The sequence below is a fragment of the Falco rusticolus genome, chromosome 13, assembly GCF_015220075.1.
Source record: "Falco rusticolus isolate bFalRus1 chromosome 13, bFalRus1.pri, whole genome shotgun sequence".
Lineage (NCBI taxonomy): Eukaryota > Metazoa > Chordata > Aves > Falconiformes > Falconidae > Falco > Falco rusticolus.
The window spans coordinates 398,776-422,684 of record NC_051199.1 but is presented as its reverse complement, the minus strand read 5'-3'; the positions used below and the strand labels follow the sequence as shown (position 1 = coordinate 422,684).

The window sequence follows — 23,909 nt, the reverse complement described above, 5'->3', positions numbered from 1 at the left end:
GAACATGATTAGTGCTGGGGCAGGCGCGGGGGCGGCTTTGTTGATGTTTTAATGGCGAAGCCAGTTATTAACGATCAGGCTGGTACCCACCGAGCCAGGAGATGCTTCTCCAGGCTCAAGATGAGGGGGAAGGTGGGGGTCCCACCATCCCACGCTGCTGGGCGCTGGGCACAGAGCCCACTTTTGGAGGGGCACGCTCAGGATCTGGGCATCCCAGGTACTGAGAATATCGGAAATATTATGGAATATTTTTTTTTAGCACCAAAGGAGCCGCAGCCATCACCACCCTCCAGCTCAGGCGTTGTGCCCCCCACCCCCCTTCTCCATCCTGCTCCATCCCCAGCCAGGATCGGTGCTGAATAACAAATTCGCCTCCCGTTAGGGCTGAGCGTTCCCAAGAATTTCAATAAGCTGGAAAAACCCAGCCTGCAGGATGAGTGATTTCGGGTAGGGAGACAGGCTTAAGGTTATTAAGTGCCCTGGGTTATTATTTTTTTTCCACCCCCCCCTTTTTTTTTTTTTTTCTTTCGGAGCCGAATAAATAGCGGCGCAAAGGAAAAGCCTGTTGGGTTGGTGTTTTTTTTATTTCTTTTTTCTTTTTTCCTCCCCAGTGGGAGGCATGGACCAACCGTGCCTCAACCACAGCTGCACTGCAGCATCCCTGCGATCCCCCTCCCCAGTCCCTGCCCCCATGCGGGGGTGCCCCAGGGGGAGGGATGCGGGGAGGTGACCAAGGGCTCTGGGTGGCAGTGGGTGGCAGGGTCCTCGTGCCAGGGCTCGTCCCCCCGTGAGGTTTTTTTTCCCCAAAGATTTATCCCAGCCCATCCATCTCCATCGCCAAGCTCCCGGCTGGAGCGCAGAGGTGGAATTTGGGGGGATGAATCTAGCTGGGGTTTGAGGGAGGGGGAAGGGTCATGGAGAGAGGGTGGGGGGCAGGGCTGGGAGGGGGGGCACTGGCCATGGGGCTGCCCCTGGGGTGAGGGATGCGGCATCTCCATGAGCCAGGGTAGCATGGAATTGGATGGGAATGGGGATGGGATGGGATGGGATGGGATGGGATGGGATGGGATGGGATGGGATGGGATGGGGATGAGGATGGAACTGGATGGGAATTCGATGGAATTAGTTGGGGATGGGATGGAGCTGGCTGGGGATGGGTTGGAATGGGATGAGGATGGGGGTGGGATGGAACGGGATGGAGATGGGATGGAATTGGACGGGTATGGGGATGGAATGGAATGGGATGGGGATGGGGACCGGGATGGAATTGGATGGGGATGGGATGGAATGGGATGGGGATGGGATGAGATGGGGATGGGGACAGGCTGGAATTGGATGGGGCTAGGACAGAATTGGATGAGGATGGAAATGGATGGGGATAGGATGGGGTTGGAACGGAACTGGGTGATGATGGGATGGAATGGGGATGGGATAGGGGTGAGAAGCAGGCATGCCCTCCTCCTAGCTCCTTGCTGTTCCCTGCTGGCTTTGCACTGCAGACACCCCCTCTACGTCTCCTGCTGTGGTCACCTACCATCTGGGGCGGTGGGGGGGGTGACACAACCCCAACAAAACCCACCCCTTGCTTTTCTGGAAACCACTGGGTGAGAAACAAACGCTCCTCGGGATGAGCCCAGATTAATATCCCGGTCCACAGGCCTCTTGGATACAGCCCCTGCCAAAGCGGGGGAGCCTTGCTAAGGCACTAATTGCTAAATAATTACTGCAGGGGGGGGTTGCCAGCCACTGCCCGGAGCTGGCAGGCATGTGGCTGCACGTTGTACACCCTTTGCACGATGCGAAGCCTTCCATCATCATCCTCCTCCTCCTCCTCCTCACCTGGCTTGGCTCACCACCGTCCTGGCCGTGCCAAGCCAGGCGCCGGAGCCCTGCTTGCTCTTGGCCACCAGCCTGTGGCAAATTAAAACTCCCCGCAGGAGCGAGACTGAAGCTACAGAGGGAAAAGTGGCTGGCGGGGGCTTGGCTGAGCCCCCCCAGGTCCCATCCTGCTCAAGGGGCTGGGGCAGAGCTGCTTCAGCCAGGGCTCAGGGCGGTGGGGTCCATCACCTTCCCATAGGCACAGCCCAGCTGGGTTGCAGGAACGGAGCTGGAAAAGCAGGGATGTGCTTCAGTGGGGGCTGTGGGGGGGGCTCAGCACCCAAATCCAGCACCCTGATGGTGCCAAGGAGCTTCCCTGGGTGTCTGGATGATGCTCTGCAGAAGGAGCATGCAGGGGGCTTCTGGGCCACCCCGGGTCCCCCCAACAAGCCCATCGGCATGGTCGGGGGCAAGCTGAGCTGCCCAGCACCCCAAAACATGCCACCATGGGGGGCGGGGGGGGGGCGGGGTGTGTGTGTGTTGCTGAGATCCAGCATCACCACAGCCCTCTGATCCCACTCCTCTCGCAGCTGATGGGATTAGGGGGGATTATCCTCTTGTTCCTCCCTCCCCTCGAGGAGGAGAATAACCGTGAGAAGGTACTTCCAGCTTTGCTTTTATGCTCTTTTTTTATGCTCTTGACCCAGGTGCTGGCCTGGACCCCTCTTTTCCCTGCCCCTCCCCCCCACCCCACCCACCCCTGCCCCCAGCCTGTGAAGCTCCCGGAGCTGCGATGGGTTGATGTGACTTGTAGGGGCTTTCACGCACCCTTGTCCCCATCCCCATCCCTGTCCCCATCCCCACACAGCTCTCTGCCCAGGTTTGGGGGTGGGGGAGGTCTCTGCTGGCAGGGTGTCATCCCCCCCGCCACCCATTTCCAAAGCATCCCCCAGGGGCCAGGCTGACCCGCAGCCCTGGGCAGCACAAGCGCCACGGCTCGGTTTTATGGGACCATTTTAAGCTTTGTTACGCCTGACGATGCCCATGGGAGGTTTGCCTGAGTGGTCAGGCTGCCTGCCAAGTCCCTTTCTCCTCCAGCCCTTCGTCCCCTCCCACCCATCTCCCCCACATCCCCTCCATCCCCTCCCCCACATCCCCTCCATCCCCTCCACATCCCCTCCATCCCTTTCATCTCCTCTGCATCGCCTCCATCCCTTACATCTCCTCCATCTCCTTTCATCTCCTCCACCCCTTCATCTTCCCCACATCCCCACCATCCCCTCCACCCGCTCCATCCCCTCCACATCCCCTCCATCCCCTCCACATCTCCTCCATCTCCTCCATCCCCTCCATCCCTTTCATCTCCTCTGCATCACCTCCATCCCTTACATCTCCTCCATCCCCTTTAGCTCCTCCTTCCCTTCATCATCCCCACATCCCCACCATCCTCTCCACATCTCCTCCACCCCCTCTGCATCTTCTCCATCCCCTCCACATCCCCTTCACCCCTCCACACTTCCTCCACATCCTCTCCATCCCCTTCACATCTCCTCCACCCCCTCCACCCCCGCACATCCCCTCCACCCCCTTCAAATCTCGTCCATCCCCTCCACCCCCTCTACCCCCTCCATCCCCTTCACATCTCCTCCACCCCCTCCACCCCCCCACATCCCCTCCACCCCCTTCAAATCTCGTCCATCCCCTCCACCCCCTCTACCCCCTCCATCCCCTTCACATCTCCTCCACCCCCTCCACATCTTCTCCACCCCCTCCACATCCCCTCCATCCCCTCCACCCCCTCCACATCCCCTCCATCCCCTCCACATCCCCTCCACCCCCTCCATCCCCTCCATCCCTTCCACATCACCCCCTCCATCCCCTCCACATCCCCCCCACCCCCTCCACACCTCCTCCATCCCCTCCACATCACCCCCTCCATCACCTCCACATCCCCTCCATATCTCCTCCACCCCTACACCCCCTCCACCCCCTCCACATCCCCTCCATATCTCCTCCACCCCTCCATCCCCTCCATCCCCTCCACATACCCTCCACCACCTCCACATCCCCTCCATCCCTTCCACATCCCCTCCACATCTCCACCCCCTCCATCCCTCCTCAACCTCCAGGCAGCAGGTTCCTTCTCCCCCCCAGGCTCAGGATCCCTCTGCCCTGGCCTCGTTGGGTGCCCATTTGGGGGTGAGCCACCCACGCAGGGTCTGCTCCCCCCTGGCAGGGTCTTCTCCCCCCTCCCCCAGCAGGGTCTGCTCCCCTCCCTGCTTGCTGCAGCTGCTCCATCATTTATTTCCCTTCCCTTCCTCCTGGCCTCACCCAGCTCTGCTGTAATTTCCCCAGCGCCGCACCCGCATGCATTAAACATGCCCATAAACAACATCGCTGGCTGCCGGCGCATCTGGGAGGGGGCTGGAGATGACAGAGGGGATGCAGAAAAAAGGGGGAGGGGGAGAAACAGAGCCATCAAATGACAAATCATAATAATTTTTTAAAAAATTCAGGGGGGGGGAAATATCAGCACAAGCCCCATCAAACGTCAAAGAGCCTGGTTTTATTTGCTGTCAAAATAAAGATGCCAATGGAAAATAAATAATAAAAAAAGAAAAAGAATGAAAAAAAACCCAACCGAGGTCAGCTCAAATGAAGGCAGAAGTGATCCATGCGCCATGACCCGCGGGATGAAACCGAAGGAATATATATTAAAAAAAAAAAAAAATACAAATCAAAGAGGAGGAGGAGGAGGAAGGCTCCGTCCCCTAGAGAATGGCCGAGGCTGACGTGTAGAAAACCAAAAAGCTGGAGGGAGAGCAGAGGAGTCCGGCGTGGGAAGATGGGGTCACAGTTCCCCCGACGTCTTTATGACGTGGAAGAGCGTGACGTTGTAGATGACCTGGTGGCCGTTGTTCCAGGTGTAGAGCACCCTCTCCCGCGGGTTGTAGTCCAGCATGGATATGTGGGAATACTGGTTATGGAAGGGAATATCCGTGTATTCGTAGCTGGAAGTGTTTGTGTAGTAAGCAAAATAAATCTTGGCACCGGCCAGGTGGGAATTGGTGACGTAGAGGGTCCCGCAGATCATGAAGGATTCTCCGGCGCTTCGTTTGGGGTAACCCGTGTCCCAACTCCTCAGGACCTCCAGCGTTTGGGGATCCACCCGGCTCACCACGATGTTGCCGGCATTTTGGTTGGTGGTGTAGACGGCCCAAAGGCCGTTCTCGTCCACCATGAAATCGATGTCAGAGAAACCACCCCAAGAATAAGGGAAAGTGTTGTTGTAACCGGCGCCGGCCAAGCTCCGCTGCACCAAGACGCTGCGGGAACGAAAGTGGTACTTCACCGCGATGTTACTCTGGTATTTGTTGTAGTAGAGGGACCCGTTGAAGACCACGTGGCCGGTGCCGGCCCAGGGATGCGGGAGAAGATGCTGCACAAAATTCTGCCCCGTCACGAAATCGTTCAAGGTCCGAAATTCCAAGACGCGTCGCCCTTTGTAGTAACCGTCCATGTACCACACCTGCAGCGGGCTCTGGTTATGGGGTGCTCGGCCCAAATGGGGCTCCCCTCCCCCCATCCCCCCCACGATGAGCCCCCAGGACAGCCAGACATCACCCACCCCCCCCACAGCCCCCCACCCCAGCACACGCCGGGATACACCGTTTTCCCAGCTTCCCCCCTTGGAACTGGGGGTTCTGGATCAACTGCTTGGTTAATTGTTAATGCTTCGCTAAAAGCAGCCGGCTTGATTGGGTTCCCCAGCCTGCAGAGACAGCGCGTCCCCTACGTGCAATGGAGCAGAGGGTTGGCACCCCAGCGAGCGGGCACCCTGGCACGGGCATCCCAGGTGGGGTGCACCCCAGGTGCACGAGCAGCGTGCACCCCAGGAGGCACGCACCAAGGTGCTGGACCCCAAGCAGCGTGCACAAGCAGCGTGCACCTCAAGGAGCATGCACCAAGGCACCCCAGGGAGCATGCACCATGGTGCCTGGACCCAAGCAGCGTGCACAAGCAGCGTGCACAAGCAGCGTGCACCCCAGGGAGCACACACCATGGTGCCTGGACCCCAAGAAGCATGCACAAGCAGTGTGCACCCCAGGAGGCACGCACCAAGGTGCTCGACCCCAGGCAGCGTGCACAAGCAGCGTGCACAAGCAGCGTGCACCCCAGGGAGTATGCACCATGGTGCTGGACCCCAAACAGTGTGCACAAGCAGCGTGCACCCCAGGGAGCACACACCATGGTGCCTGGACCCCAAAGAAGCATGCACAAGCAGTGTGCACCCCAGGGAGTATGCACCATGGTGCTGGACCCCAAACAGTGTGCACAAGCAGCGTGCACCCCAGGAGGCACGCACCATGGTGCTGGACCCCAAGCAGTGTGCACAAGCAGCGTGCACAAGCAGCGTGCAACCCAGGGAGCACACACCATGGTGCCTGGACCCCAAAGAAGCATGCACAAGCAGTGTGCACCCCAGGGAGTATGCACCATGGTACCTGGACCCCAAGCAGCGTGCACAAGCAGCGTGCACCCCAGGGAGCACACACCATGGTGCCTGGACCCCAAGAAGCATGCACAAGCAGTGTGCACCCCAGGAGGCACGCACCAAGGTGCTGGACCCCAAGCAGCGTGCACAAGCAGTGTGCACACCAGGGAGTATGCACCATGGTACCTGGACCCCAAGCAGCGTGCACAAGCAGCGTGCACCCCAGGGAGCACACACCATGGTGCCTGGACCCCAAGAAGCATGCACAAGCAGCATGCACCCCAGGAGGCACGCACCAAAGTGCTCGACCCCAGGCAGCGTGCACAAGCAGCGTGCACCCCAGGGAGTATGCACCATGGTGCTGGACCCCAAGCAGCGTGCACAAGCAGCGTGCACCCCAGGGAGCACACACCATGGTGCCTGGACCCCAAAGAAGCATGCACAAGCAGTGTGCACCCCAGGGAGTATGCACCATGGTGCTGGACCCCAAACAGTGTGCACAAGCAGCGTGCACCCCAGGAGGCACGCACCATGGTGCTGGACCCCAAGAAGCATGCACAAGCAGCGTGCACCCCAGGTAGCATGCACCAAGGTGCTGGACCCCAAGCAGCATGCACAAGCAGCGTGCACAAGCAGCGTGCACACCAGGGAGTATGCACCATGGTGCTAGACCCCAAGCAGTGTGCACAAGCAGCGTGCACAAGCAGCGTGCACCCCAGGGAGCACACACCATGGTGCCTGGACCCCAAAGAAGCATGCACAAGCAGTGTGCACCCCAGGGAGCATGCACCATGGTGTCTGGACCCCAAGCAGTGTGCACAAGCAGCGTGCACCCCAGGGATGTGTCCCCATGGGGGCACAGCCAGGAGCGACACCGCAGCACGAGGCAGGTGGGTTGCAGGGGACACGGCACCTGAGGGGTGCTGGGCTTTTGCAAAAATTCAGAGCCAGGAGCTGCCCCCCTCCAAAATTCCCCTCTGCTGGGGTCTGGGAGAGTTTTATGGAGAGACCCCCCAGAATCCAGCCACGCAGGAGCCACAGGGAGGCCAGGCTGGGTTGTCCCCCCATCCCGGTGGGTGCCCCTGCCACTCACCCGGCTGTCGGCACTGGGTGTCATCGTGTCGGTCATCCACGACCCGAAGCGGGAGCCCGACGCACGGATGGTGATGGGGTTGCTGACACCCGTCAGCTTCCCACAGCCTGGGATAAGGGAAAAGAGTTTGGAATTAGGGAAGGGCAACCAGGACCATCACATTGCCCAGTTCCCCCCAGTCCCGTGGGCATCATGGGGTGGGACCAGGGTTCTCCTTCACCGCAGGGAGCCCCAGGAGTCTCAGGAGCCGGGGGACAGGGCAGCAGGATGGGGAATCCTTAAGAAAAAACACCGCTGGGCTCTGGCAGCTATTCCTGAGCAAGGAAAAGTGGTTCCTGCCCTATCCCAGCGCCCAGCCGCACCAGTAAACTCCCCGTCGGCACATACTGGAGGATGCTGGGCTGCCAGGATTATTATTATTCGGAAGATATCGGCAGTGCAGCAGAACAGGAGGTCCGGCGAGCACGTGGGCAGAGCGCACGGCAGCCGCAGGCAGGGCTGGGCTCTCAGAAATGGGAAGCTGGCAGCACTGCCTGCCCTGCCCCCACCCGGAGGGACCCCTGCATCCCTGCCTGGGGGTGGGGGTCGTACCCAGTTTTTGCATGCAGGCGTGCAGCCGTGCCTCCAGCAGCAGCACCCGCTGCTGCAGCTCCTCGTAGTCGTAGGCGCCCATCTCCTCCTGGATGGCCAGCAAGCTCCCGGAGAGGTTCCTCACCTCCTCCTTCAGGTGCACGATCAGCCTTGTGTCTGACTTGTACTGATCCAGGACGGGCATCAGGGGCAGCAGCTCCGTCATCTTGTCCTTGAGTTCCTGTTTCAGTGAAAAAAAACCCCCAACCCAACCCACCCCCCTTTCAATTAATCCCTTAATTTAGGCCTGGTGATGCTTGGCCCCATCCATGCCTGTCCATCCCTCTGGATGCCCCCAGCACAGCGGCCCTGATCCCGTGGCCTCGTTAACACACAAGAGATGAGCCCTATTCCCTAGGCTGGTAATTAATAACAATTAGAAGGCTTTGCTCAGGGAGCCGTAGCTAATGAATCACCGGCAGCCGATGTTATCGCCTCGCTCTGCAGAGCGGGAGCCAGGCAGGATCTGGCCACAGAGCGATGCTTTACACAGGAGGGATGCAGGAGGGTGCAGTGCTAGTTCTGGGGGAATGAGAGCACCCTGTGTACTGCAGGGATGCTCGGCTCTGGGATTGCCGCAGGGGTGCTGAGCCGCAGGACCAGCACAGGGATGCCCGGTGCTGGGAGCCCTGCAGGGATGCTTAGGCACCGGCAGTGCCACAGGGATGCCTGGCCTGGGGAACACCACAAGGATGCTCAGCCCCAGGACCATCACAGGGATGCTCAGACCCCAGGAGTCCCCCAGGGATGCTCAGACCCCAGGAACCCCGCAGGGATGCTTGGGCCCCGGGAGCCCTGCAGGGATGCTCAGACCCCGGGAGCCCCACAGGGGTGCTCAGCCACCTGGACCGCCCCAGGGATGCTTGGACCTGGGACCACCACAGGGATGCTCATCCCTGGGACCATCACAGGGATGCTGGGACCCCCGGAGACCTGCAGGGATGCTCAGACCCTGGGAGCCCTGCCAGGATGCTCAGCCCCCGGAGACCCACAGGGATGCTCAAACCCCGGGAGCCCCACAGGGATGTTCAGGCACCTGGACCGCCCCAGGGATGCTCAGCCCTTGGACCACCACACAGGGATGCTGGGACCCCGGGAGCCCTGCAGGGATGCTCGGACCCTGAGAGCCCTGCAGGGATGCTCAGCCACCTGGACCGCCCCAGGGATGCTTGGCCCTGGGATCACCACAGGGATGCTCATCCCTGGGACCACCACAGGGATGCTCGGATCCCAGGAGCCCTGCAGGGATGCTTGGACCTCCAGGCCCTGCAGGGATGCTCAGACCCCAGGAGGCCCACTCGATCCTGCCAGGCTGGTGCCAGCCACCGCACCAGCATGGCAGGGAAGCGATGCGGGGGAAGCACGGCAGCAAGCTGGCCCTGGCTGCAAGCCACTCCACCGAGTCTCCTTCACTCAAGGACGCTGCAAATCCACAGCCAGCACCTCCATCCTGCTCTGCAGCCCCTGGCCCCGCTCACTGTCCCATGGCTTAGTGGATTTTCCCAGGAACAATCCTGGCTCACCAGCACCTTTCCTCCCTCCTCCTTTTTCATTTTGGGACAGTATCACAGGGCCAGCATTCCCATGTCTCGGTGGGATTGCATCCCGGTCACAGGGCTCAGCACCTCCTGCTGTGATTAAACCAGCCGAGACATTTGCTGCAGCTCAGATGTTTAATCAATGTCTCATCTCTGCAACTGTCAGCGCCCAGCGTCCACCCGAGCATCCTCCATCCTGTTTCAGTGCCAAGAACCAGCCGCTCCCGAGACAGAAACACTCTTTTAGCTGTCAGGATGAAGCCCTGAGGTTCCCAAAATAAACCAGTGCCCCAGCGGTAGGGCAGTAATGGGATTTCTTGGGGGTGCAAAGCTGCTGCAGCACGGACAGCATCGACTGGCCGGCTGCATCGATCAGCGCGGGGCGCTGACGGCTGTCACCCGTCAGGTGGAAATCATGGCTTTGCCAAGGAAGAACCGTGTTTCGTTTAATTAAACGTGTCGATTTGCAGCCAGATGGGCTGGGAATTGGCCATCTCTGCTGTCCTGTCACGGGCACAGCTCTCCCCACAGGATCCAGAGAGGCAGCAGGATGTGGCCCCGGCTCGGTTTGCCATGCACACGGTGCAGCCATCGTGGCTGGGCACCCTGTCCCAGTCCTGCACTGTGCATCCACGCTGTATGCTCAGGTGCCATAGGGATGCTCAGCTCTGGGATCACTGCGGGGTTGCTCGGCCCTGGGACATTCACAGGGATGCTCAGCCCTGGGACCACCACAGGGATGCTCGGCCCTGCGACCACCGCAGGGATGCTCAGGGACTGGGACCTCCACAGGGATGCTCAGCCCTGGGAGCACCACAGGGATGCTCAGCCCTGGGACCACCGCAGGGATGCTCAGCCCTGGGACCACCGCAGGGATGCTCAGCCCTGGGACCACTGCAGGGATGCTCGGCCCTGGGACCACCGCAGGGATGCTCAGGGACTGGGACCTCCACAGGGATGCTTGGCCCTGGGACCACCGCAGGGATGCTCAGACCCCGGGAGCCCCACAGGGGAGCTCAGCCACCTGGACCGCCCCAGGGATGCTTGGACCTGGGACCACCGCAGGGATGCTCAGCCCTGGGACCACTGCAGGGATGCTCGGCCCTGGGACCACCGCAGGGATGCTCAAAGACTGGGACCACCGCAGGGATGCTTGGCCCTGGGAGCACCACAGGGATGCTCAGGGACTGGGACCACTGCAGGGACGCTCAGGGACTGGGACCACCGCAGGGATGCTCGGCCCTGGGACCTCCACAGGGATGCTCGGCCCTGGGACCACCGCAGGGATGCTCAGGGACTGGGACCACTGCAGGGATGCTCATCCCTGGGACCACCGCAGGGATGCTCAGGGATGCTTGGACCTCCACAGGGATGCTCGGCCCTGGGACCTCCACAGGGATGCTCAGCCCTTGGACTACCGCAGGGATGCTCAGCCCTTGGACTACCGCAGGGATGCTCAAGGACTGGGACCACCGCAGGGATGCTCAGCCCTGGGAGCACCACAGGGATGCTCAGGGACTGGGACCACCGCAGGGATGCTCGGCCCTGGGACCACCGCAGGGATGCTCGGCCCTGGGACCACCGCAGGGATGCTCAGGGACTGGGACCTCCACAGGGATACTCGGCCCTGGGAGCACCGCAGGGATGCTCGGCCCTGGGACCACCGCAGGGATGCTCGGACCTGGGACCTCCACAAGGATGCTCGGCCCTGGGACCACCGCAGGGATGCTCAGGGACTGGGACCACTGCAGGGATGCTCAGGGACTGGGACCACCGCAGGGATGTTCAGGGACTGGGACCACCGCAGGGATGTTCAGCCCTGGGAGCACCACAGGGATGCTCAGGGACTGGGACCACCGCAGGGATGTTCGGCCTTGGGACCACCACAGGGATGCTCAGCCCTGGGACCACCGCAGGGATGCTCAGGGACTGGGACCTCCACAGGGATGCTCAGCCCTGGGAGCACCACAGCGATGCTCAGCCCTGGGACCACCGCAGGGATGCTCAAAGCCTGGGACCACCACAGGGATGCTCAGGGACTGGGACCACGGCAGGGATGCTCGGCCCTGGGACCACCACAGGGACGCTCAGGGACTGGGACCACTGCAGGGATGCTCGGCCCTGGGACCACCGCAGGGATGCTCAGGGACTGGGACCACCGCAGGGATGCTCAGGGACTGGGACCACGGCAGGGATGCTCGGACCTGGGACCACCGCAGGGATGCTCAGGGACTGGGACCTCCACAGGGATGCTCAGCCCTGGGACCTCCACAGGGATGCTCAGCCCTTGGACTACCACAGGGATGCTCAAGGACTGGGACCACCGCAGGGATGCTTGGCCCTGGGAGCACCACAGGGATGCTCAGGGACTGGGACCTCCACAGGGATACTCGGCCCTGGGACCACCACAGGGATGCTCAGGGACTGGGACCACTGCAGGGACGCTCAGGGACTGGGACCACCGCAGGGATGTTCAGCCCTGGGAGCACCACAGGGATGCTCAGGGACTGGGACCACCGCAGGGATGTTCGGCCTTGGGACCACCACAGGGATGCTCGGCCCTGGGACCACCGCAGGGATGCTCAGGGACTGGGACCTCCACAGGGATGCTCAGCCCTGGGAGCACCACAGCGATGCTCAGCCCTGGGACCACCGCAGGGATGCTCAAAGCCTGGGACCACCACAGGGATGCTCAGGGACTGGGACCACGGCAGGGATGCTCGGCCCTGGGACCACCACAGGGACGCTCAGGGACTGGGACCACTGCAGGGATGCTCGGCCCTGGGACCACCGCAGGGATGCTCAGGGACTGGGACCACCACAGGGATGCTCAGGGACTGGGACCTCCACAGGGATGCTCAGCCCTGGGACCTCCACAGGGATGCTCAGCCCTTGGACTACCACAGGGATGCTCAAGGACTGGGACCACCGCAGGGATGCTTGGCCCTGGGAGCACCACAGGGATGCTCAGGGACTGGGACCTCCACAGGGATGCTCGGCCCTGGGAGCACCACAGGGATGCTCAGGGACTGGGACCTCCACAGGGATGCTCGGCCCTGGGACCACCGCAGGGATGCTTGGCCCTGGGACCACCGCAGGGATGCTCAGGGACTGGGACCTCCACAGGGATGCTCGGCCCTGGGACCACCGCAGGGATGCTCGGCCCTGGGACCACCGCAGGGATGCTCAGGGACTGGGACCTCCACAGGGATGCTCGGCCCTGGGACCACCGCAGGGATGCTCAGGGACTGGGACCACCGCAGGGATGTTCAGCCCTGGGACCACCACAGGGATGCTCGGCCCTGGGACCACCACAGGGATGCTCGGCCCTGGGACCACCCCTGCAGACAGGACCCTTGCCACAGTGCCCACCCACAGTGTAGCATCACGCAGCACCATGAGCTCCAAGCCAGGCTGCCCAACCCAGCAGCTGGTCCCACGGGTGCGAGAGGCATTGGGGGTGGGGGAGGGGCACGGTCTCACCTGGAAGCTCTTGGCATTGAGGCTCTTCTGGCTCTCAGCAGCCACCTTCAGCTGGGAGTCCAAGCCCTTCATCAGCGACTCGGTGTTGCGCACATACTGGAGGTCCCGGTAGGTCCGGAGGTCCAACACCTCCATCGACTGAGAGATGTTCTGCACCTGCGTGGTGGGATGGGGCGGGGGTCTAATTAACACAGCTCCCTGCTGCTAATGAAGAGGTCTGAACTGAGGAAATTTGGGCTGCGGAGACAGAGAAAGGATGGGGAAGGGAAAAGCAGCCCCCAGGACCAGCCTGGGGTCACCAAGGAGACCCCACCCTGGCATCCCCATCCCCAGGGAGCCGGAGGATGCGCTGCTCCTGGCATTTATGTAAACGCTTGCGAGAAAACTCATCCCCCTGCAGCTTTAATGTGGAAAATAACCCGTTTTACTCATCCTGCTTCAGCTGTTATTTGGTTTTTTAAACCACCCGAGCGCACATTTCCCAGCCCTGCTCTAGGAGCTTCCACTCTTTAATTTCATCTGCCGCAGCTGGGAAAGTGATTTTATTTCCAGGCTTTCAAATCATGGGAATGTGACCGTGTTCCTCAAACGGTTCTTTATTTATTAGCACCAAACCCGCTGATATTTACGGTGCCACCACCACGGAAAGGAGCTGCTTAAGAGGTGGTTTTGCAGCCACGTTGGAATAAAAGTTTAATCGTGGCGTGGTAAAAACCAGGGGGAAATTAAAATAGCTCTGCTGCGGGGAGGGGATGGCGCCTGGTTTCTGCCGGGATCATGGGGGGAAACCACCCAGGATCCACTAAACCCAGCATTTGCCTTACGGGGTTGCTTGGGATTTATCTCCTCCGGGTGGATTTCATCCCTGCGGTGGGCTCAGAGGGGGCATGGCCAGGTGCTGGTGGCACCGTGGACACGGTGGCAGTGACATCCCTCCGGCAAACCTAAACACCAGGCAGGAGGATGCCAATGCCCCTTGCCACAGCGGGATGCGGGAATGCTAAGGATGCTCGTACCGGCTCTTGGCACGCCGATGGGACACCCCCGGGGTGCACCCACGCTGCAAGGGGCTCCCCCACCACGGAGGTCCACGCTACTGGGTGAAGCTGTGCAGCCTCCCAGCCACAAATGGACCACCTTGTTAGCCGGCGATGCTAATTAGTGCCTGGCCGGCCGATGCTCACCTTCTCCATGAGCTGGCGGAGCTGGTGGCTGCGCAGGTCGCGGGAGCAGGTGCCCTGGACGGGGATGACGGCCGTGCAGAGGCATTTGCCATCGGGGGCTTGCGCCGAGGTGTAAACCTGCCAGCCCTCGTCGGGGCTCTGGAAAAGGGTCTGTAGGAGAGAGGAGGGGGGATGTCAGGGCCCTGAAGGATGCCCAGAGCCACCCACATCCCCCCCAAGCTGCCCACATGCGCCCCAAAACCACAGGGGCTGGGGCAGCTGCTGGAGCATCCTTCCCTCTCGGTGTCACCTGGCTGGGGAAAAAACAGCAAGGGACCACGTCCCAGTGCCAGGAGGAGCCCATCAAACCCTTCCTGATCCATCCCCACCCCCACCTCCACCCCCATCCCATCCCCATCCCTGTGCGGTGCCGGCAAAAAGTCTGGCGCTGAGCGCATCCCTGCCCTGCTCGCCCCGTGGAGCTCCTCTGCATCCCATCACCTCAGAGCCCCTTTGCCTTTTCCCTTCCTTCCCGTTTTTTATCCAGGTCATTTTTATATTCCGCCTCCCCCCACCCTTCTCCCAGCCTCATTTCGCCGCAGCATTCTGCTCCAAATCCAGGGATTTCAGCTTCGCGGTGGGTCCTGCGCCAGCCATAAAGCAGCAGGATGGAAGGAGATGACAAGGAAATGCTCTTCATCATCTCCCACCAGCCAGCCCTGCATCCCTCTTCTTCCTCCCGCACCCCCAGCCCGCTGGTATTTCCCACTAATGGAGTCACCGAGGCAGGAATTGCCTCTGCCACAGCCGGAGCTACGAGTACTAATTATTTTTATATACGTACATACATACATACATATAGATGTCTCCTCGACAGAGGCAGGGAAGTATCAGCGCATCCCCCTGCCCCGGTGGACACCCAGGTGGTGGGTACCCAGGTGGTGGGTACCCAGGTGGTGGGTACCCAGGTGGTGGTGGGTACCCAGGTGGTGGGTACCCAGGTGGATACCCACACATCCCCGGCTGAGCATCCCACCAGCCCCACCGCCCTCGGAAACCCCATTTTTTTTGCATCCAGCAGCAGCTTTTCCAGGTGGATCCAGGCTTGGGGTTGTGCTTTCCATCTCCCCACGCAGCTGAGGATGGGGATGACCACTGCAGCCTCCCACTGCCCCCCCATTTTTGCCCCACTCACCCCCAAAAACCAAGCAGAGGAAGGTCCCCTGCACACACACACACCCCTTCCTCCTCCCTTTCACTTGATTTAGTCACGCCACAGATCGGTGTTTTTTGCACTGGGCTATTTAGCCTTTCATGGGTAATTCATAATTATTAATTATGAAGATCAAGAGCAAACTCATCGCTCTCCCAGCCCCTTCTGCACCGAGCCGGGCGAAGATAAACGATCTGTTCCCCGTAACAAGCCAGGGACGCTCCTTTCCTTTCCACGCAGTGGTTTTAACGTCATGTTTCCTATCCGAAGGGATTTATTGGACACGGTGCTGGCTAAACACCCCGCTCCAACCTCCCGTGCGACGAGGATAAATTAGCTGATGGCGGCGTAAAACTTGCCCATCACTGAGCAAATCCCTGAGTTATCGCAGGGGAGGGGGATGGATAAATAGAGGATTTATTCAGCCCAGCTCCGACGTGGAGGAGATGGAGCCTGGCCGGCACGGGATGCCGGGAGCCCTCAGAAGCCCCAGCTGGTGATGAGCCACATCATGGGATAACGAGCCCTGAGGCAGGCGCTGGTGATGGTCACTGGCTGCTACGGCAGGTTAATTAGCGCATCACACGATTCTATCGATAGACACGTCGGGAAAGACTTAATGCACGGCGCTGGGTGCTCCCACCTCCCCAAATTAGGGGCTCCCAGCTGCTCTGGGTACAGCACAAGCACCTCATCTCCTACCCTCGGGATGCTGGGAGCATCGTGTGCGCTAAAAGCATCATTTTTCCGTCCCCCATCCTGAAAAGAAAAGCTACTGAGATGCAAGATCCCGGGAGCGAGCTGGGCAGAGCATCTGCAGTCGGCGAGGAACCATTTCCCTTTACCCGCGACCCTCCTGGCGCTGGCTGAGCGGCGGGCGGCCATAAATACTTTATAGAGGGCTAATGCATAATTAATGGCAGGCAGCAGCCCGTGGCAGGCAGGATGAGCGCGGGCAGCGCTCCGAGCCACCGATTTGGAGGTTGGCAGAGCTCCTCCGCCTGCCAGCTCGCTCCTCTTGGCGCGGCGCAGACACCCTGGGGTCCATCCCCAGTGGCCCTGGGATGTGGGTGAGCATCCGTGGGTGAGTGCCAGCTCCCAGGGCAAGATGCTTTCCCGTTGCAGCTCCAGAACTGCATCCAGCTTTTTTCCCCTGCAGATAACCCCCCAGGGATGGAGGTGGAGGGCAACGCTGCCCGCGCCTGCCCACTGCGGCTCGGGGGCCTGGCGGTGGCGGCTGCCGCTGCCGGCGGGATTATGAGGTTAAACGCAGCCTGTGCAATCTGTCACTGGGTTATTAATTAGAGCTCCCCGGGAAAGCTGCCTGTTCACAGCTTGGGAGAGGAGAAACTGCTGACACCCTCAGCTGCGGTGCAGCGAGATGCCGGAGAGCCACAGCCGGGGGAGGGGGGGGAGAATTCAGAGCACCCCAACCCCTCTCATGGGGGATATGGGCATCCCCAAGCAGCCAGGAATCCTCACTCAGCCCCTTGCTCCAGCAAAGTGGCCAGTGGGGGGGGGAGGCATGGGGGTCCCACCAAACATCCTCTGAAGCATGGAGACCCCGCATCGGCACAGGCAGTAAAGGGAAAAGCTCCTTCATGCCTCTGCTCCCTCTTTCCGGAGAGGGGCTGCTCCGGAGGATGCTCCAGAGGATGTGCTGGAAGATGCTCTGGAAAATGCTCTGGAGGATGCTCCAGAAAATGCTCCGGAGGATGCTCCAGAAAATGCTCCGGAGGATGTGCTGGAGGATGCTCCGGAGGATGCTCCAGTCTATCCCAGCCACCAGCTGGAGTGCAGTGCTGCCGGCTCCAGGAGCCGCAGTGTCGGTGTCACCACGAGCCACTGATGGGAGCACCAAGGCTGGGATGGGCAAATCCAGCTCTGGAGCTCCCAGCAGGAAAGGATCCGCTGTTTTCTAGGAAAAGACTTCCAGCATTCCCAAACAGCAAAAGGCCATAGCGGGCATCACCGCGCCCGGAGCCAAAGGCGAGCACCGGTTTGTTCCAGCATCCCAGGGAAAAGCCCAACCTGGCTAAATCCTGGTGGGATATCAGGATATCAGCTCCCCAACCGGCACGCCAGCTCTTTGCCACGGCCGCGCCGGTGGCCCCTGGCACCCCACGATCCGGCACGTCGCGGCGGTGGCTCCCGTGGGCGGCTGCGCCACCCATTCCAGCCGCATTAGCAGCGCTCCCCTTTCCCGGTGATTAATGATTTTTATACCCAACACCGAAGAGTGACTAATGATTAGCCAATTATTGTAGAGCAGCGCCTGCTTTACCCCGAGCGCGCCGCTAATTGCCCTGCACCGTGATTGCCTCTTCGGTGGCAGACCCCCACCACCACGCGTGGGGGGCTGCGGCGACAAAGGCCACCACGCTCATCCTCAGCAGAAGCCCAGCCAGGAATGGTAGCCCCAAAAAAGGATCCCTAGGGAATGTTGCCAGGGCTGCAGGGAAAGACCTCGACTGGGACTGGCAGCCCCCCCAAGGTGGGGGAATCAGGGGACTGGCAGCCCCCCAAGGTGGGGGGAGCAGCCCAGTGTCTCCCAGCAGCTTTGCCGGGGGAGGGGGGCTCATTGCCGGGAGTGGGGGGCACACAATGCCGGGTGGCAGCCCAAATGCCAGGGGGTTCGGGGGGGGGGGGGGGCTGTGCCAGCTTCTTCCTCCAACACCCCCAAAGCAGATCCCCCCCCCAGCCCCGGCATCCCAGCGTGGCGCTGGCAATAGCACTAAGCACCCGCCTTGGCAGAATTCCCCACCAGGACCCCCCAAATGGGGAGGTTCTGGTTACTGGCGGGGGGGGTCTTACCAAAAAGGATGTGGCCCCCCCATTATGCCCCCCTCCCCCCCCCCATCACCAGCTCTGGCTGGGTGCCAGCCAAGCCCAGCAGCACCAGCCACGCAGCCCAGCCCTCCCCAGGGGCTCGCTCGTGCCTGCGGCATCACCCGGAGCCCAGCCCTGTCACTGCCATTGCAGCCCCCCAAAACATCCCCCACCCCCAAGGGGTGCCCCCCGACCTCCCCCCAATGCTCCCAACTTGTTTTCATGTCGCCCACCCAGCGCCGCTCTCACCGGGGTCTGCACCCAAGGGCTGACGGAGCCAGAGCCCATAAAGCCCCAGGGGAAATCTGGGGTGCCACTGCCTTTTTTTTTGGGGGGGGGAGCACCCAGCCTGGTGAGACCACCAGGAACCCAGGGTCACCCACCTCCCCAGGCCAAAAGACCCCCTGGCCATGGGGAGCAGCAGGGCCCTGGGGGGTTCCAACCCATCCACCCCCCCAAGTCCTGCCCCTGGGAATTGCCCAGCTTTGGTCTATTGGGGGAAAAAAGGGGGCCAGCAGCCCCCCAAGCCCCCTGCTGGGGTCTCCTTCATTGGACTACCCTCATCCTCCCTGGGGACACCAGCTGCCATGGGGGGGGGGGGGGGTATGCCCTGCCTGGGGGGGGGATCCCCATACCCAGGGAGGGGGTACCCACACCCAGGGAATCCCCGGCAGAGGAGGGGTCTCCTGCACAGGAGGAAAGTGGGAGTGGGGTGTCCCGTGTCAGGGGGGTCCCCAGTGTGGCCGGGGGAGGGGGGGGAATGGGAGGATGGGGTGGGGTGCCCATGAACTGGGAGAGGGGGGTCCTGGTGCATCCTGCCATGAGGAAGGGAAAATGAGGGGGGGGGGGGGGTGTCCTGGTGAGCTGCATCCAGGGAGGAAGGTAGGATGGGGGGGACCCATGAACACGGGGGTCCCCAGGGGAAGGTGGAGGGGGGTCCCCATGCCCGGGGGGTGGAGAAGGGGGGTGCCAGTGAGCCACATCCCAGAAGGAAGGTAGGATGGGGGGGATCCAGGGGGAAGACGGAGGGGGTCCCCATGCTCGGGGAGGGGGAGAAGGGGGGTCCCAGTGAGCCACATCCCAGGAGGAAGATGGGGGGTCTCCAAAGGAAGGCAGAGGGGGGTCTCCATCCCCGGGGAGGGGGAGAAGGGGGGTCCCAGTGAGCCGCATCCCGGGAGGAAGATGGGGGGTCCCCAAGGGAAGGTGGAGGGGCGTCCCCAAGCCCGGGGCAGGGGGATGGAGCAGGGGGTTCCCAGCGAGCCCCATCCCGGGAGGAAGGTAGGATGGGGGGGATCCAGGGAAAGGTAGAGGGGGGTCCCCATGCCCGGGGGGGTGGAGAGGGGGGGTGCCGATGAGCCGCATCCCGGTGCCGCCCAAGCCCGGCGGGTGCCGGTAACGGTGGCGCAGCTCCTCACCGCATCCCGAGCATCCCCCCAACCCTTCCAACCCTCCAACTCCCCCAACCCCTTTCCCCCGCCCCCTTCCCCCCCTTCCCGGGTCCCGGGCCGACTCACGATCTTCTCGGAGGTGCCGGCCCGGGACACGGCGGTGCCGTTGAGCCCCACCAGCGAGGGCAAGGTCTGGGACATCCAGTTGGTGACCATGGCCATGGTGCTCAGCACGGCCCCGATCTTCAGCAGCGGCACCGTCATGTCGCCGTCGCCGCCGCATGCCCATCACACACCCCCCCACCACCTCCCCTCCCCCTCCCCCACCGCCTCCGGTACCCACCGGGGCGAAGCGAGCACCGGCTGCCCCCCCACACACACTTCCCCCGCCGCCTGCGGAGCCCCCCGAGCCGCGCTGGTTCTTATAAACGGGGTCGGCGCCGCTCCGGAGTGACGTCGGCGCCGTTGGCACCGGGCCAGCCCGGTACGGCCCCCGGTTTAGGGCGGGTCTGGCCGGGATGGACCCGGTTTAGGGCGGGTCTGGTAGGGATGGATGGGTATGGAAGTGGTTGGGGGTGGGGGTGGTGTCCCACCCGATCCCGGTTCGAGGTGGTCCCGGTTCGGGTGGTCTCACCCTGTCCTGGTTTAGGATGGTCCCGGTTTGGGGTTGGTCCCTGTTCGGGGTGGTCCCATCTGGCCCCGGTTTGGGGGGGGGGTCCCGGTTCGGGTGGTCTCACCCTGTCCCGCTTTAGGATAGCCCCGGTTTGGGTGGTCCCATCCGGCATGGCACAGCACCATCCAACCCAGCTCCCTTTGGAGCAGCCCAGTGTGGTCTGACCTGGGGGAGCAGGACCTCCATAGCCCCTCGGTCTGGGGGAGCAGGACCCCCGGAGACCCCTGGTTTAGGGGACCAGGACCCCCGGAGACCCCTGGTTTAGGGGACCAGGACCAACAGAGACCCTTGGTCTGGGGGACCAGGACCCCCAGAGACCCCTGGTTTAGGGGACCAGGACCCCTGGAGACCCCTGGTTTAGGGGACAAGGACCCCCAGAGACCCTGGGTCTGGGGGAGCAGGACCCCCGGAGACCCTCGATCTCAATCTGGTACCAGCACCAGGGACCTCAGCACCCCCCAGGCTGGCTTGGAGGCTGCAGCCCCCCTTGAACACCCATCACCCCAGGGCCCCCCCCACCCCCTTAGACGCCCCACAAGGTCCCCCCAGACCCCCCAAATCCTCCCCTCCATCCCCACCGTGACCCACAGCTGCGGGGAGGATGCGACCCCCACCCCGTAGCCCGCACCTGCTGCCACCCCCCCCCCCATCCCCACAGCAGCGAGTTCCCTGGGGTCCCCCCGGGACACCCCCAACCCTCTCACAGCAGCTCCGCGAGTGGGTGCCCCCCCCGACACCCCCCTTTCCCCTCAGAACCCGACCCAGTGGGGGGTGCAGCGAGACCCCCCAAGGCTTTGAGCATCCTCGCCCTGGTGGCGCCCCCCTCCCCCGTGCCACAGTCACATAGTGCCACCGCGTGGGGACAGACGCACCGCACAGGCAACCACGGGGAAAGACCCCCCCGACCCCCCCCAGAGCCACCCACCCCGCGGGTTTTGGGGTGCTCCTGCCCTCCACGCTCGGCTGCCACCGCAGAGGGGACAGGGCAGCACCCACAGGGACAAATGTCCCCACGTCCCCTGGGACAAGGCCCTGGTAGGTGGGAAACGCCCCAGCAGGGGCTGAAGGGGGGGGGCTTCTCCCCTCTGACACCCCCCCCCAAATACCCAGGGGTCCCCGAAGTGGGGGTCGGGCCCCAAGGATCCACGCTGGGTGCAGCCGCCACCGGAGACGTGGGTGTCCCCACGCTCTGACCCCCACCTGCCACATCAAGGACTTGGGGGATTTGGGGGGGGGGCGGTTGGGGGGGGGGGTCAACCCCACAGCCATGGGGCAGAGCTTCCAACCCCTCCACCCCATCTCCCGCCTGCCACGAGCCCCGCGTGCTCCCGTGGGACACTGGGGGACACCGCGTGGGCAGCGTCACCCGAGGGGCTTTACACAGCCAGGGGATGGGGGGGGGGGGCTTGAGACCCCCAAACCTTGCCCCCTACCTCTTCCTTACGCCACTGCAGCGCTCCCACCCAACCCAGCCCAGAAATCCACCTGCAAATTGCTCATTAACTCGGGCTCATTAGGTGGGGACGAGGGAACGAGGTGCAGCTCGGGGGGGGGGGGCCACACTCCCCCCCCCCACCCCCAACCCCACTGTGTGTGTGGGGGGGCGGTCCACAGCAACCCCCATTTTGTGGGGAAAAGGGGGAGATCTGGATGCGGTTGTGAACACCAACCCACCCCCCCCGAGCCCCCTGGTCCTCAGCCAGGTCCCCGCACCCTTTCCCTACCCTATCCCCCACCCCCACCCAAAAAGAAAGCCCCCCCGGAGGGGGGAAGCACCCACAAGAGGAGGTTGGTTTGGGGTCCCCCAGCACCCCCGGTACCCCCAGCTTGGGGGACATGAGCGAGGGGGGGCAGGGCCTCGCTCTGGGCCAGAATTCCTGCCATGAATTGGCTCCGTTTCAGCCTCGGCATCACCCCGGTACCCCAAAAAAGCGTCCCCCCCCCCCCCCAGGAAGCTGCAGGGGAAGGCGGTGCAGCCCCCAGCCTGGCAACGCCAGCTCATGCATATTCAACAGGCTGCACAACCACCGCTGAATATTCAGCGGGGCCAGCTGCTAATAACGAAGTGCTTAATTAGAAATTAAGCCGGGACATGGCTCCAGCCGTGGTTGGTGCCCATAGGGCGCGCAGGGGTGCGGGACCACCATGGGACCCCCCAGCGCCACGCCGGGATGGTGCCATCCCGGTGGCACCAGGCAGAGGGAGGTGGGTGCTGGGAGGTGGGTGCTGGGGCCACACTGGGACACGGTGGGTGCTGGGATGGTGCCACCCTGGTGTCACCAGGCAGAGGGAGGTGGGTGCTGGGGCCACGCTGGGACACGGTGGGTGCTGGGATGGTGCCACCCTGGTGTCACCAGGCAGAGGGAGGTGGGTGCTGGGGCCACGCTGGGACACGGTGGGTGCTGGGATGGTGCCACCCTGGTGTCACCAGGCAGAGGGAGGTGGGTGCTGGGGCCACACTGGGACACGGTGGGTGCTGGGATGGTGCCACCCTGGTGTCACCAGGCAGGGGGAGGTGGGTGCTGGGGCCACGCTGGGACGCGGTGGGTGCTGGGATGGTGCCACCCTGGTGTCACCAGGCAGAGGGAGGTGGGTGCTGGGGCCACGCTGGGACGCGGTGGGTGCTGGGATGGTGCCATCCTGGTGGCACCAGGCAGAGGGAGGTGGGTGCTGGGGCCACGCTGGGACACGGTGGGTGCCACGATGGTGCCATCCTGGTGGCACCAGGCAGGGGGATGCCACCATCCCCACACCCGGGTGGCCACAGGTGACCTCGGACCCTCGAGGCTGGGAGGGTGTTGGGACCCTGGGGTGAAGCCCAGCACCCCCCCTGGGCTTGGGGAGGACCCCAGCACCCAAGTGCCACCCACAAACCCCCAGACCCCATTTAAACGCATCCCTGGGTGGGCACCCGGGGTCCCCATCCTGGGGCCACACCCGGGCCAGGTCCTGGTGTGTCTGGTGCCCCCCAGGAGTGTTTGGGGAGGGGGGGTGCCACCATGGCCGCACCCTGGTGCCCACGGGTGACCTCGGGCCCTCGAGGCTGGAGTGAAGCCCAGCACCCCCCCTGGGCTTGGGGAGGACCCCAGCACCCAAGTGCCACCCCCAGACCCCATTTAAACGCATCCCTGGATGGGCACCCGGGGTCCCCATCCTGGGGACACACCCGGGCCAGGTCTTGGCATCCCAAACCAGCATCCCAAGGGGGGGTGGGGGGGGGTTGGGGCCACCCCCCCCCCACCCCCGCTCCGCGGCGCCCCCCCCCGCCCTTACCTGCATCGCGGGGGCCCCGGCGGAGAGGAGGAAGAGGAGGCCGGGGAGGAAGCGCATCCTGCAGCCACCGACCCCACCGGTACCGGAGCCCCGGGGGAGGGGGGGATGGGGGTGTCGGTGTGTCCCAGCCGGTAGCGGAGCCGCAGCCGCTCAGCGCCGCCGCAGCCGCATCCCCCGGGCCGGGCCCCGCCGCCGCCGCCGCCTTTGTCCGCGCCCCCCCCACCCCCGGCCGGGCCCCGTCGCACCGAGCGGGACCCGCCGCCACCGGCTGCAGCCGCGGCCCCGGCCCCGGCCCCGGCCCGGGGGGGGGCTG

At 63.1% G+C, this 23,909-nt stretch overlaps 1 protein-coding gene across 2 annotated transcripts; it reads right to left on the bottom strand.

The window, feature by feature from the left end:
• Positions 1 to 4,383: 4,383 nt before the first annotated feature.
• Positions 4,384 to 23,708, bottom strand: OLFM2 (olfactomedin 2). Of its 2 annotated transcripts, none has more exons than XM_037407607.1 (6): positions 23,597 to 23,708; positions 14,242 to 14,391; positions 13,058 to 13,213; positions 7,998 to 8,217; positions 7,407 to 7,513; positions 4,384 to 5,347 (listed from the first exon to the last, which is right to left on the bottom strand). In XM_037407607.1, the coding sequence occupies exons 1-6, from the start codon at positions 23,651 to 23,653 to the stop codon at positions 4,670 to 4,672; spliced, it is 1,368 nt and encodes a 455-aa protein (XP_037263504.1). In that variant the 5' UTR covers positions 23,654 to 23,708; the 3' UTR covers positions 4,384 to 4,669. The 2 variants fall into 2 exon arrangements, with proteins under 2 accessions (XP_037263504.1, XP_037263503.1); XM_037407606.1 differs by lacking the exon at positions 23,597 to 23,708 and adding an exon at positions 19,777 to 19,945.
• Between the last annotated feature and the right edge of the window lie 201 nt (positions 23,709 to 23,909).

What these genes read in the sequence shown, in the direction of transcription:
- OLFM2 (XM_037407606.1), bottom strand. Translation starts at nt 19,914, where the DNA reads ATGACGGTGCCGCTGCTGAAGATCGGGGCCGTGCTGAGCACCATGGCC. An exon ending in CCGGCACCTCCGAGAAGATC is followed by an intron (nt 14,392 to 19,776) that starts GTGAGTCGGCCC and finishes TCTCTCCTACAG; the next exon opens with ACCCTTTTCCAGAGCCCCGA. An exon ending in CGCCTGCATGCAAAAACTGG is followed by an intron (nt 7,514 to 7,997) that starts GTACGACCCCCA and finishes CCCTTATCCCAG; the next exon opens with GCTGTGGGAAGCTGACGGGT.